Source organism: Engraulis encrasicolus, chromosome 6 (genome assembly GCF_034702125.1).
Source record: "Engraulis encrasicolus isolate BLACKSEA-1 chromosome 6, IST_EnEncr_1.0, whole genome shotgun sequence".
Classification (NCBI taxonomy): Eukaryota; Metazoa; Chordata; class Actinopteri; order Clupeiformes; family Engraulidae; genus Engraulis; species Engraulis encrasicolus.
The window spans coordinates 54,488,025-54,503,024 of NC_085862.1; the positions used below are offsets into that span (position 1 = coordinate 54,488,025).

The window sequence follows — 15,000 nt, forward strand, 5'->3', positions numbered from 1 at the left end:
ATGCAGTGGGAAGTAGTTAGGGAGTTCAATATGTGCATGTGCGCTGGAGGTTCTTTGGAAAAGCTGCATGTGTGCATTGATGTGTTTTGGGGGCAGTATTGTGTATGACATAGGATGTCATTTGGGAATACTGCATGTGTGTGCATTGGGAATCGCATGGTATAACCCCCGATTACATTGTGAGTGACAGAGTAACCCCACACTCTCACAAAAACATTCACACACACATGCATGCTCATATACACACACACACACACGCACACGCACACACATACTCACTCACGCACACATGCATGCACACGCACGCAAGCACGCACGCACGTACGCACGCACGCACACGCACACACACACACACGGAAACACACACACAAGCACACGCACGCACACACACACACACACACACACACACACCCACACACCCACACACACACACACACACACACACACACACACACACACACACACACACACACACGCACACACACACACACACACACACGCACACATACAAACACACACAGGACCCACACTCACACACACACAAACACAAACACAAACACGTACACACACACACACCAGATCGTTTCGCAATGCCCTCAGTAAACCTGGTTTCTGGTCTTTATTTTCCATTGGCAGCCTTGTTTAACTGAAGTGTTGCCATGGCTTTAATAGGGACTGACCTGCACATGGCCTCTGACAAACTACACACACTCTCACCTCACTAATGGTGTGGGCAGGCAGCCGTGTGTGAATGTATGTGTGCGTGTGCGTGTGCGTGTGCGTGTGCGTGTGCCTGCGTGCGTGTGCGTGTGCGTGTGTGTGTGTGTGTGTTTGGGTGTATGCGTGCGTGCCTTGTGTTGGGTATGTTTGCCTATTTATGGTTTGCCTCATTTCTCCGGTGTGTGTGTGTGTGTGTGTGTGCGTGTGCGTGTGCGTGTGCGTGTGTGTGTGTTTCTGAGGTATGTGTGTGCACAGTGTGTGTATGGAGCCAGCTGGCTGTGAAGGCTTTTCCACCTCTACAGGTCTGGAATGAGGGATCAAAGAAGATCTCCTTGCTAGAGCTCTATTTATACAGGTATACCATGGGGCCAGGTGTGGACAGGAGAGATAGAGGGATGAAGGAGAGAGAGAAAGAGAAAAGAGAGTGGGAGAGAGAGAGTGGAAAAGAGATAAGGAGAAAGGAGGACAGGGAAAGGGAGAACAGGAGAGAGGAAGATAGAGGGAGGGAGAAAACATGAAAGAGAGAAGGATGGAGAGAAGGAGAAAAGGTGAGAGAAGTAAGGTGAACGCATGAAAGACAGAAAAGAGAGAGGGATGAATAGAGAAGGAGGATAAGAGAGTGGGAGAACAGGAAAGACAAGGTAGAAGGGGAAAGATGGAGAAAGACAAGCACGAGATGGAAAAGAGAGGTTCTGAAAGAGAAAGAGAGTATTGTTAGAGGAGTAGAGAGAGGGGACTGTGATTGTGAGAAGATAGGCGTAGATATATTCAATACATTTTTTTTTAGCAATTATACCTCATAAACATGAGTGTTATACTGCTTTCTACATAACCGCTCAGCTATCGGTCATCAACACAATGCTACCCAATTTGTGAATAGTATGCAATGAATCACATCTTTCATGATGAAAGTTTTATTTCATTGTATTTCAGATCGATCTGGTCTATCGTCCACAAAACAGTTTATTGACCCAATTTGTGAACACAACCACAATTGTTTTACGCTTGAAGTTTTATTTCGTCGTATTTCAGATCGTTCTGGTCAATGCTCCACAAAAGGCGTAGATCCAGTTGGCACCTGTGATTGCTATGCAACAAGTGTTTATTTATGAGCACACATTGGCTTGGACACAGGCTTGTGTTGCGTGGTCTCTGAGATATGGTTGTTTTTGTTATTCCCAGTTTGTTCTAGGAGGCCTAATGACCAGATGCTGTTGGGCAGATTTAGAGGTGTCATGTGAAAGTCTGACATCGATTACAAATTCACCCGTTTTCTTTCTTCCTTTTTTTGTTCTTTGTCATCTCTCTGTGTTTGTTTATGAACTTGATGGAATGGAATATTGTTGTTAACATTTTTCAAAAACAGTTTTAGGGCTTTTTTGCCATTATTTATGACTGGACAGTGGAGGAGAGACAGGAAATGAGTGGGGAGAGAGAGAGACGGTGAAGGACCGGCAAATAACCCGAGCCGGATTCGAGCCCGAGTCACGGGCGTAGTAACTACCGCTAGGCCACGGCAGGACCAATGTTCAGCTCTAACAGCTACATCGTATCTCTGACATAGTGGTTATTAACTGTCACTCATGCTATATCATGTGATATCCTCGTTCACAGAATGTGTCTCTCCTCTGATCAGAAGCAATTTAATCGTTCCACTGTGCCTCTGTGTTAAATAAATCGTGTTACACAGACACATTATACACAGAGGCCTGGACACGGGTGAGGGGAAAGACTGTAAATTCCCTCAGAGTGTAAAACAATCACAACAAAAGGAAAAAGTGTAGTCAGCACGAATCTCTGTTTCTCACAAAATGTTTGGAATATTTCACTGGCAGTATTAAAAAGCTTGCCAGGATGTAAAAAATAAGTTATGATGTGACACAGGCAGCGAGAGAGAGAGAGAGAGAGAGAGAGAGAGAGAGAGAAAGAGAAAGAGAGAGAGAGAGAGAGAGAGAGAGAGAGAGAGAGAGAGAGAGAGAGAGAGAGAGAGAGAGAGAGAAAGAGAAAGAGAGAATGAGAGAAACAGACAGAGAGAAGCGAAAAGACAAAAAGAGAGAATGAACGAGGCAGAGAGGGAGAGAGAAGAAAACAACTACAGCATGAGTTAAGAGTCTGTACGTGTCTGAGACGAAGTGAGGACGAAAAAAAAACACATATGGATGTTCCTGAGAACTCTCTGCGTGTCTTTGATCACCCCAAATTCACATGTTTCATTTTTACACTCGTGTCAGACTCTGTCCATCCAATATTAGCAATAACAGTAATACTAGAATAATAACAGGGCAAGAGGCTGTATGAGATCAGCAAACTGTGACGGAAACATTTACAGTTCCACTGGGAAACTAATATGGAGAAGAAGGGAGGGAGAGGACGGGAGGGAAGAATAGAAGGGGAGTGAGAGAAATTGAGAGATATTGAGGAGGTCGGGAAGCAGAAGGGAGAAATAGACAACACCAGGTCAGCGAGAAGAAGCTTTATATCAAGAGGGCAAGACAAGGGAGAGAGGAGAACAAGAGGGAGGTTAAAGGGACATGGGAAAGGTATTGAGAAGGAGGAGAGCAAGCAAAAGGGAGAAAATAGGCCCAACACGCTGAGAGGAAGAGCTAAAACCGGTTGAACTCAATGCCAAACAGTGGATTCTCATGCCATGGTCATCTTAAAAGTATAGACTTAGAAAAGTGTATATGTTTCTACAGGGAAACTGATAGCGGGGGACAAAGGGGTCAGTTGTCCCGGTCCCAGGGACAGAGGGGGCCCAGCATTGGGTCACTATCACATTGTATGTACTGGGTGGGGGGCCCTTTCAGATGACTTTGTCCCGGCCCCGGCCAAAGCTGTCAGGGGCCCTGAGTTTATATACCGGTTACATTGCTGTAGAACAGTGGTTCCAAACCTATGGGCCGGGACCCACCCTATGGGTCGCCAAAGATCCACAGAGGGTCGCGACGCCTTCTTGATTTTAAGGCGTTTCATTTTATTACCATATACAGTATAGCCCATGTTGAATAAATGACAAAGCATTTATTTAACTAATATATATATATATATATATATATATATATATATATATATATATATATATTAGTTAAATAAATGCTTTGTCATTTATTTAATATTTATTTTATATATATATATATATATATATATATATATATATATATATATATATATATATATATATATATAAATGCAATAAAATGTAAGTGTAAAAAACATTTATTCTATATTTGACCAAAGACGATTGAAAAATAAAATAACTAAAATTAGTTTTTGCAGGAAACAGAGGGTTTCACGTGACTCCCTCTCATGCGGGCACTCGCACGGTTGGGTCACCAAAGCTTACAATGGTAAAAACATGGGTCCCTGAAGAAAAGTCTTTCAAAAAAGTCTTTCAAAAGTTATTGTGCAAACAAAATCTAATCAGGTACGCACTTACATAACATAAACAGATCAGATATCATAAAGGATAGATAAGGGAAGAAGAATTAAATGAAAAGAAAGAAAAGAAAGAGCACTCACTCTGTCAGCGTCTGCCCGGCTGCCATGTGCTCCACCAGGTAGCCCTCCTGTCTTAGGATCTCCAGCACGCTGTGGTTGCCAAGGAAGTGACCTAACAGGAGATAGAAACAGAGTTGAGATTGGCAAGGAAGTGACCTCACATGATATAGAAACAGAGCTGTGGTTGCCAAGGAAGTGACCTGACAAGACATATAAATAGAGCCATCATTACCAAGGAAGTTACCTGACAATATATAGAAATGGAGCTGTAGCAGAGACAGTGGATAAGGTCCCCCAAAAGTGGAAAGTCCCCCAAAAGTTACTATGCCCAGGCTGACAGCATGGGAAACTTTATTGTTTTCTCCATGGAGCCAGGGCGTCAGCATAGCATGATGCCGCAAGCACAAGTCGAGAATGGGAGGTTAGATAATGGGATGGACACTAGGTGTACATAGATGCTTGGCTGCCAGTATATGTGCAAAAATGGTCACCATCCACCATTCAATCATTCACCACAAGAACACAAAACAAATAGAAATACACTGAAAGAGAAAATAATGTACAGGGATGCCAGCAACCAGTAAGCATATTGTTGTACAATGGGCAGTAATCAGTGCATTGTCTACACACTACTGTATACTACATATAGTACATACAGTATACACATGGTTGTAAAAGAGGTGAACTACACCAGTGGTTCTTAACCTGGGGTGCGGGCACCCCCTAGGGGTGCGCCAGAGATTTCAGGGGGTGCGCGGAATTTTGCTTGTGTTGAGGTTGTGACCAAAATTATGCTTTATTATAATTAGGCCAAATTAAGACCAAATTCAAACATGTTTCCGTCCCCATGTAAATTCATTAAAGTATTGATTAATGTCTAAAGTAAGAATCATTGCAATTAATCACTTTTTTTTGTGCGTATACACGTGTAGACATTTGGGAAGGGGGTGTGCAGCTTGTCTTGGGAACAGGTAAGAGGGTGCGTTCAGAAATAAAGGTTAAGAACCACTGAACTACACTAGCAACTTTATGGAAGGTAGAGATTGATGTGTCACAATCCGCACAGTACTCCAAATGTTGTCAATAGCTCCTTCTCATACCACGCACGCACGCACGCACACACACACACACAGACATGCACGCACACACGGCCACCCACACAACAAACATGCACACACACACACACACACCTCACTGTGCCAGGGACTCCAGGGGAACTTGTCCAGCTTGCCAGATGGCCAAAAGGTTGTGTGTGTGCGTGTGCGTGTGCGGGGGCGTGTGCGGGTGCGGGTGCGGGTGCGTGCGCGCGCGCGAGTGTGTGTGTGTGTGTGTGTGTGTGTGTGTGTGTGTGTGTGTGTGTGTGTGTGTGTGTGTGTGTGTGTGTGTGTGTGTGTGTGTGTGTCTGTGTGTGTGTGTGTGTGTGTGTGCATGTGTGTGTGTTTGTCCCTGTGAGTGGGGTGGGGTGAGAGATTGATGTAAATTCAGACTGATGCAATCCTGTGGGCCGTTTGATTCTGGCCTGTGCTGGGAAATGGGGCTTGCTGGGCTTTAACACTCGCCTTGCAGCCAGGGCCGGATTAACGCACAGGCCAGATACGGCTGCAGCCTAGGGGGTCCCCAATAGGACAAAGTGAGAAATAATTAAATAATCGCAAAATTGTGACAAGATGCAGTACAGAAAAAATCCTCTGCCATACTATGCAGAGTGTAGTCCTCATCTCCACAGTCGGCAGACATGTCAACCTTAATTCCTATCTTGGAATCATGACACCATCTATATGTAATATTGTCTGAAAATTTGTCTTCCTTGGGGGCCTGCAGCAACCTGTAGCCTTAGGGGCCACCGTAATCCGGCCCCGCTTGAAGCCTCACACTCACTTTCACTCACTAGCTCCCCACTCCCCAAGGACACATCTCTCTCCTCTCCTCTCCTCTCCGCTCCACTCCTCTCCACTCCACTCCTCCCTATTCCCTTCATCATGAGGTGCACTTGACTGAGGTAATGAGGGGGTGAATTAGTCACACGCAGCACACCATGGTAGCCATCCAGCGCTCTGATCTGATCCAATCAAATCCAGTCCAACTCACGACTGGCTGTGCCTGGCTGCCCACTTTGCTTGATGCGCCCTGCCTCACCTCTGGTCAGTGTGGACACACACACATATGCACGCACGCACGGACGCACGCACGCACGCACACACACACACGCACATGGAAAATAGCAAAATAACATTACACTCTCACACACACACCTGCATTCGCACATCTGCATGGACACACACATACACTCACACACGCACACTCACACACACACACACACACACACACACACACACACACACACACACACACACACACACACACACACACACACACACACACACACACACACACACACACACACACACACACACCTCGATACAGGCATACGTGTAATTCCTTCAGGGTGAGGCCGAGACATCAAAAGCGTGCTGCGGTCCGGCGTGCCATGCTGATGAAAGGCATTTTGATTGGAGGGGGCCGAGAGGGCAGATAATCCGCCCTGTCTGTCAGTCAGTCAGCCCAGCAATAAGGCACCCTAATGCAGCCTGACATCACTCTCCTGGCATCCCTGCACTGACATCAGGCAACCGCCCACCCCTGCCAAACAAACACACCAACACACACCCATGCACACACAAACACCATCTCCCGCCTACATGCCAGAGGTCCCTGGGCCCCTGGACTGTTGCCCTGAACTCCCCTACTTCCCCCAAAACCATGTCTTCCACCTCCACTTACCCTAGCATGCCCGTACCTCCAAAACACCTCCACCGTACATAGGCCAGCCCTGCCCATCTTTCTCTCTACCAAGCGTTTCCACTCGTTTTCCTCCTTCCACCCTTTCCTGCCTCCTGTCCTGCCATACATAACTGTCCTACCACACTGCCTGTCATAATAAAGCCAGAACAAGCCCCAAAGAATATTTTAAAAAGACATGCAAAATACACTGGACCATAGGACCCACTGAACAAACAGGACCATAGGACCCACCGGACATGATGTATCCAGTAATGCCTATTTCTACCCTGACATCAACGTAAACCATCGTTATGCTGTCCTAAATCCCCTACAAACAACTCCTGTTGACGCACGCACGCACGCACGCACGCACGCACGCACGCACGCACGCACGCACGCACGCACGCACGCACACACACACACACACAGACCATGTCCCTACTCATGCCCAGGCTAAAGGCTTATTATCCCCCATGCTGACAATTCTTCAGCCCATCTCTTTTCATGCCCCCTTATTAGTGCTATTTGTCTGGCCATTCCTCAGAGATGGAGAGGGCAAATGGGAGTGGTGGAGGTGGAGGAGACGAGGCCAGGAGGGTGGGGGCACTTTCTTGGCTGTGGAGTTCAAAGGCGAAAAGGCCTTGGCAGAGAGAGAGAGAGAGAGAGAGAGAGAGAGAGAGAGAGAGAGAGAGAGAGAGAGAGAGAGAGAGAGAGAGAGAGAGAGAGAGAGAGAGAGAGAGAGAGCACTGTGTGTGTGCGTGTGCATGTGCTTGCATATGTGAGAGAGAAATTGTAGCTCTCTCTGACTGTAGTGTCAAAACCTTGATGTTATTTTGAGTCCCATTGACTTTGTTTGGTTGACCTTACATTTGAGGATTCGGCGTGATCATCATGACTCGTGAACATACTCCAGGAGGCAAAAATAAATTGTACTGACATTTATTAACAAAACATAAATTAAACTTTTCAAGGGTTCCAGTGGCAATATTTCTAAAGTTCTAGGTTTCCAAGTTCTCATCAGTCCATTCTTTCGCTTCCAGTCATTGCCACGGTCTATGATAGTGTGCGCATCACGGGAACCCTCCCAGTGGCGTCAGGATGGCACACCCATATACCTGTCGGTATATTCCCTCTTTGCCTGTAGAGGGCATACTCATTCATTCACAATCACTCACTCACTCACTCATTCTTACTCATACATACTCAAAACAGGTTTGATGTTAGATAAAAGAAAGCAAAACAAGAAAAATGGAGTTTGTAAATAGCAATACTGAAAGACAAGAAAAACAAACATAAACTACTCAAAATGGCTCCTACACACCGGCCCCTAATTGTGTGCTTGGGTAACAATTAACAAACATAAATACTTAAAGGAGCCCATTACTATCGATCAATGCCGTCATGTCTTACTTTTAAATGTAAATATCAATGTAACATAATGTTTATCAAAATCATAATAATTCATACTCAACTTTCTTCTCCTTCCAGGAGCAGACAGAGTTTTGTCACTGGTCTTTCATACACACCAGTCTTTGTCTTGATCTTCACTGTTCTCACAAGCCCTTTGGAATCTGGTAGAGCTTCTTCAACTTTCCCCAGCACCCAGGATCCACGGGGGGCTGTGTTGTCCACCACCATCACAATGTCTCCTACTGCATATCCTCTTCTCACTCGCGTCCACTTCTGCCTCTCCTGTAGCAAAGGTAAGTATTCTCTTGTCCATCTACTCCAAAACAGATTGGCAAGGTATTGGACTTGTTTCCAGCGACGTCGGATGTACACGTCAGACTGTTGGAACAGTCCAGGGGGCAAAGAAGGATGGCATTTGAGGAGCAGAATGTGATTAGGCGTTAGGGCTTCCAGGTCACATTTGTCATCAGAGACTGTTGTGATGGGCCGACTGTTAAGAATTGCTTCCACTTCACAGAACAGTGTATGTAAACATTCATCATCTAGTGTTTGTTCTTGTACAGTAGAGAGTAGGATTTGTCTCACCATCCGGATCAGTCTTTCCCACACTCCGCCATGGTGTGAGGCTGCAGGTGGGTTAAAGGACCATTGGATGCCTTTCTGGAGCATTGCATTGTGAATCTTGTCAGAGTTCCAGCTTGCGATGGAATTTTGCAGCTCCTTCTTGGCTCCGACCAGATTGGTTCCATTGTCAGAGCGTATGTGTGTCACCTGACCTCTCCTGCTGATGAAACGTCGTAGGGCGTTGATGCAGGAGTCTGTGTCCAGTGTGTGTGCCATCTCCAGATGCACAGCTCTGCTTGACATGCAGGTGAATATGACACCATAGCGCTTGACGAGACCTCTTCCTCTCCGGGTTTCAAAGGGTCCAAAGTAGTCAACACCAACATTGCTGAAGGGTGGAAGGTCAGCTCTGAGTCTTTCTTTTGGCAGATCAGCCATCTTTTGCTCACCTCCTTTCCCTCTCGCACGCCTGCACACTAAACATTTTGACCGGACTCGGCGAGCAGCTGAGTTGGCGTTCACTATCCAATATCTTTTTCTGAGCTGAGAGAGCACATGATTTCTTCCAGCATGTCCAAGTTGCTCATGGATGTGTCTGAGAATGAGTGTGGAGACATGAAGGTGTTTAGGGAGTATCATTGGCCGCTTGGCCTCTTCCGGCATTGCTGCCCTCTTTAGTCTGCCTCCTACCCTTAAAACTCCATCCTCCAGTATAGGGTCCAACTTGTAGATGGTGCTCTTTCTGCTCACTCCAGTGTCAGTAGCAGATGTCAGCTTTGCAATTTCCTCTGGATATCTTTCGTGTTGACAGAACACAACAATGGCCTTTTCTGCCCTCTGCAGGTCATCCATGGAAATGCAGCTTCCACCCAGGGTCTTTATTTCATCATTCTGTGTCTTGCTTTGACTCCGTGTCTTTGGGATCACAGATTGCTTTGACTGCTTTTTTCTTTTCATTTTCAATGTGAGGTAATCCTTCAGTTTCAGGTACCACACCACAGCTCTTCTCAGTTTGTTCCAGCTTGAGTAATGTTGCAGCAACTGCCATGTGGGATTGTCAGATTTCTGCACTGCAGCATTGCATATGATTGCATCTGGCAGCAACTGCCATGTGGGACTTCCACACTGCTGGATGGTAGAATTGCATATGGCTGAACTCTTCACCTCAAGGTCATCGTCTGAAAGTGATAGTGACTGTGATGTATATTGTGGCCACTCACTCTCTGAAGCCCAAAGGAATGCTGGTCCATTCAGCCACTCACTGCTATTCACAAAGGTGGTTGCCTTCATTCCTCTGCTTGCAACGTCAGCCGGGTTCAATTTTGTTCCAATGTATTTCCACTGAGAGACATCTGTATTTTCTTTTATGACAGCAATTCTGTTGGCTACAAAAGTTCTAAATCGTGAGTGCTCATTTGCAATGTATTTCAGTACTGACTGGCTGTCTGTCCAGAATGTTGAGCTATTCAGCTCCATCTCCAATTCTCTTCTGAGCATCACGTCCACCCTCACTGCCAAGACTGCCGCCACCAGCTCCATGCGAGGTATGGTCATCTGCTTCAGTGGCGCCACCCTGGCCTTGCCAATCATGAAGGCGACATGCGCAGTATGTGTCTCAGAGTGTAGGCGAAGGTAACTCACTGTTCCATAGCCTTGTTCACTTGCATCTGAGAAGTGATGGAGTTCAGCCTCCACAGATGCTCCAGCTTCACTCGGTTTCACACAGCGTGCCACTCTGAAGTCCTTCAGTTCATCCAGACCAGCCACCCATCTTCTCCATCTCTCTGCATAGGCCTGGGGTATTGGATGGTCCCAGCTGCACTTCAGTCTGCAAAGATCCTGCAGGAGCAACTTGGCAGGCAGAGTTAGAGGGGACAAGAAACCAAGTGGGTCATATACAGAACTGACCATTGACAGTATGTTTCTCCTTGTGGGTGCTTTGTCTGGGATAGAGATGGTAAATTTGAATGTGTCACTTTCTACACACCACAGCAAGCCTAATGCTCTCTCTGTGGGCAATTTGTCTCTGTCCAAATCCAGCTCTTTCATTTCAGAGGCTCTATCTTCTTTTGGTACATGTGCAAGTACAGTGCGGCTGTTACTCACCCACTTGGTGAGGTGAAATCCTCCCTTGTGGCAGACACAGGTAAGTTCTCTCATCAGCTCCACTGCTTGCTGTTCTGTTTCAAGAGACTTCAAACAATCATCAACATAAAAGTTTGTCTCAATTGTGCTCACCACAGCTGGGCTACAGGTGTCTCTGTTGTCTTTAGCCGTCTGTCTCAGTGCAAAGTTTGCACAGCTCGGAGAAGACACCGCTCCAAAGATATGCACAGTCATGCGGTACTCAACAGGGGGCAGAGATGCGTCACCATTAGGCCACCACAGGAAGCGAAGGAAGTCAACATCACCTCTTGACACTCTGACTTGGTGAAACATTGACTTAATGTCAGACATCAAGGCTACTGGATGTTGTCTGAATCTTGTGAGCACACCGATGAGAGTGCTCGTCAGATCTGGGCCTTGGAGGAGTGCAGCATTGAGAGATGTCCCATGATATGTGGCGCCACAGTCAAACACCACTCTAATGGTGCCTTTTTTTGGATGAAAAACACCATGATGTGGGACATACCACAGCCTGCCATCTGGTCGTTTCAGTTCTGCTTGTGGTACCACTTCTGCATGCCCTTTGCTTATCACATCCTCCATGAACTCAGTGTAATCACGTCTGAATTGTTCATTTCTCTTGAATTTCTTTTTGAGGCCTATCAGACGCTGTTCTGCGACCTGGTAGTTGTTGGGCATCACTGCACTGTCATTTCTAAAAGGTAAGTCAAGGCTGTAATGTCCATTTTGCAGTTTGACTGACTTTTCAGCAATTTTCATGAATTTTCTGTCTTCCATTGACATTTCTTTGTCATCCACTGTTTCATTAAAATCATGATTGTACTGCTGTACAAGTAATTTCTCCAATTTTTCAACAGATATTCTGTTTACACTCACAGCATGACACTCACCATCATCTGCAGTGGGCTTGGTTTCTAGGGAACTAACAAACCACCCAAGTTGCGTTTTCACAGCAAAAGGGCCGCCTCCACGGCTGTTGATAATGTTCCATGGTTCTAGGGCTCTGGGAGCATTGTTGCCAATCAATAGCTCTACTTCAGCATTCAGTGTTGGAATCTGCACTTCATTCAGGTAAGTCCATTTTCTCAATTCTTCAGTTTTGGGAATGTTTTTTCTGTCTACAGGCATGGATTGTTGAGTGTAGGTTTCTGGGAGTGTGAGGAAGTTGTTCTCCTTTAATGCACTCACCTCCAGTCCTTTCACCAGGTAAGTATCCACAGGTTTTTCTTGATTCATTGTTTTTAGCAGTATGCTTGTCTTTTTTCCAGGGATGTTCAGTTTGTGCATCAGTTTCTCTGTACAGAATGTTGCAGAGCTGCCGGGGTCTAAGAAGGCGTAAGTGGTGATAATTCTGCTGTCCTTGTTGCACTTCACCTGTACAGGTACAATTGACATGGCACAGTTAGATGTTCTGTGTGTGCTACCGGCCCCAGCATGCTCACCCACCTCATCAGATGAAGACTTGATGGTACTTGCGAATGTCTGTTCTGATGTTGACACTGTTGCTTTGATGTGCAATGCACTGGGGTGTTGCTTGTTGCAAATTGAGCAAGTGAGACGCTGTCCACAATTTTTTCCAATGTGACCTGCTTTGTTTAGGCATCCAAAACAGATCCCATTCTGCTTAAGGAAGGTGATTTTGTCCCTGTGTGGCTTTGTGCCGAACTGTGCGCATGTCTCTAAGTTGTGCTGACCAGTGCAGTACAGACATGTGGTGACTGATGGTACTGCAGTTGACGCTATATCCACATTGGTGGCAAAACTTCCTTTTGCAGATGGTTTCACTGGTGTCTTGGTTCTCAGTTTGGTGCTTGCGTCTTGGATGTTGCCAAACACCGGGTCGGACACAATGATGGCCTGTTTTTCAATAAAATTGACTAAATCTTTCATTCTTACTCTGATGTTTTGTTCTTGTATCTTGCATGCTTCTACCCGCCATCTTTCTCTCCATTTGTAGGGCAACTTAAGCACTATGTTTTTCATGTTTGAGATGGTGTCTAGCTCCTCCATATATTCAACATTCTCCATGGCATTACAACAGCTTCTTAGGAAAAGAGCAAAATCTTGTAGAGCCTTTACATCTTCACTTTTAATTGTGGGCCATGAAAGTGCCTTTTCAATGTAGGCACATGAAATTCTATACTCATTTCCAAAGTGCTGCTTCAACAGCTTTTTGGCCTTTCTGTAAGCTCTGCTGGCATCATCAATCAGCTGGCAACTTTTCACCAGCTCATGTGCTTTCCCCCTAGTGTACTGAATGAGGAACAGCAGCCTATCATGGTTATTATCAGTTTTGGATTCAACAATATGATCAAACCAGTGAATGAATGACTTATACTGTAATATGTTACCATCAAAGATGTCAATGTTGCCTTTGGGAAGTGTTGTCAATGTTTGCTGCTTTATGAGCAGACTGGTTAGCCGGTTTTGGGTTTCCATAATTTTGGTAACGGCATCAGTGCCCTGATTTCCTCCTGTTCGGGCCAGTGATGGTGTTTGAGGGAATGGGGTTCGAGGTGCTGGCCCATATGGCCTACCACCACCAATGGCTGTAGGTAGGCCTACGGCTGGTGTTCTGGCTACTGCTGGTTGGATTCTGCTTGTCGTTCTAGCTGCAGCAGGGGTATATGGGAACTGAACAGTTACATTATCTTTGAGTCTCACTGTTTGTTCTTCGAGATATTCATTCATTGCATCCCCTACACTGCCACCGAATGGTTTTTCTTCAGCCTCACGAAGATATTGCAATTTGGCTGTATTTGCTTTTAATTCTGCTTCCATGTCAACCTTTTCTTTCTTTTTCCTTAATTCTTCTTTTTTCAGTTGTGTTTCCGCTTGTAATTGTGCTTCTTCATCTTCGATACTGTGTCTTTTCTCTAAAGCTTTGGCCTTTTCAAATAACGCTACCTGTTCAGCTTCAGCGACAACGCGCGCTGACTTTGTGGATGACACTGAGGCATTGCTGCGCGCTGAGGTTCTACTGCGAATCGAAATTATCGAGTGTCTATCATCATCATTTTTATCATCAGGGACGGCGGCGGATAGTTGCAGGTCTAAAGGCAATTCAGTCTGTGAAGTGGTTACATTGCTCTCCACTGCAATAATCCATTTGGACACGTTATCCAAGAACGGATTGATTTCCTCCATTCGTGGAGTGTACCACTTTTTTGTGTCGTCAGATTTGTCTTTAGCACTTAATGTTTGTTGGAAAGAGACATGAAAGGCTTTAAAGTCTTCCAACTGCTGATTAAACTTGACCATGTTTTCTTTGACTTCATCTAAACCATCTTTGTCAGCCATCAAAGTGTTAACAATGTTCATTCTTTTAGTCAGGTGAGACATTTTGCCTTGGCGAGACAAGCGCATTTTCGCTGACATGTCCTCCATCTCCAAAGCTTCTTCAGCTGGCTCCAAATCCGACATTTCTCTCTCAAATAATTACTTTTCCGATCAGGCAAAAATTGTAACTCAAAAATATCTCAGCAGTTTTCAACAAAAAGTGTTCATAAAACTTCAATGCATTTCTTTTCAAAAGAGTTTCAAAAAAGTATACTGTCGTCTTCCTTCTCGGCCGTCAATTAACAAAAGGCGGAGTTTAAAACAAAAATACACTCCGTAATTCTAAACTCAAAAGTTCATCCAAAAAGGGTATTCAAAAGTTCAGTTTTTCCTCTTCTTAATCCGACAGTTCAATCAACTTAAAATCTTCATACCTCTGCGGGGTCTTTGTTTCAAAAATGTTTGTTACGCGTGGCGCGTCTGTCAACAGGCCTCTCCACGGCGTTTCCTTTGTTCTTTGCTCATTCAAAGTCCAGCGAGTTCCATCCAAAGGACGTATATTCGAAGAGGTTTTCTCTTGCGTTTATCATAGACTATTGTATTGTCAAAACCTTGATGTTA

At 45.3% G+C, this 15,000-nt stretch overlaps 1 protein-coding gene across 1 annotated transcript in view; it reads right to left on the reverse strand.

The window, feature by feature from the left end:
• The window catches only part of trabd2b (TraB domain containing 2B), a 182,600-nt gene that overhangs the window by 11,735 nt on the left and 155,865 nt on the right, over window positions 1–15,000 (reverse strand). Inside the window, exon 5 of the mRNA XM_063201982.1 lies at window positions 4,240–4,330. Within this exon, the coding sequence (XP_063058052.1) occupies window positions 4,240–4,330 (91 nt within the window). The remainder of the gene's footprint in view (window positions 1–4,239; window positions 4,331–15,000) is intronic.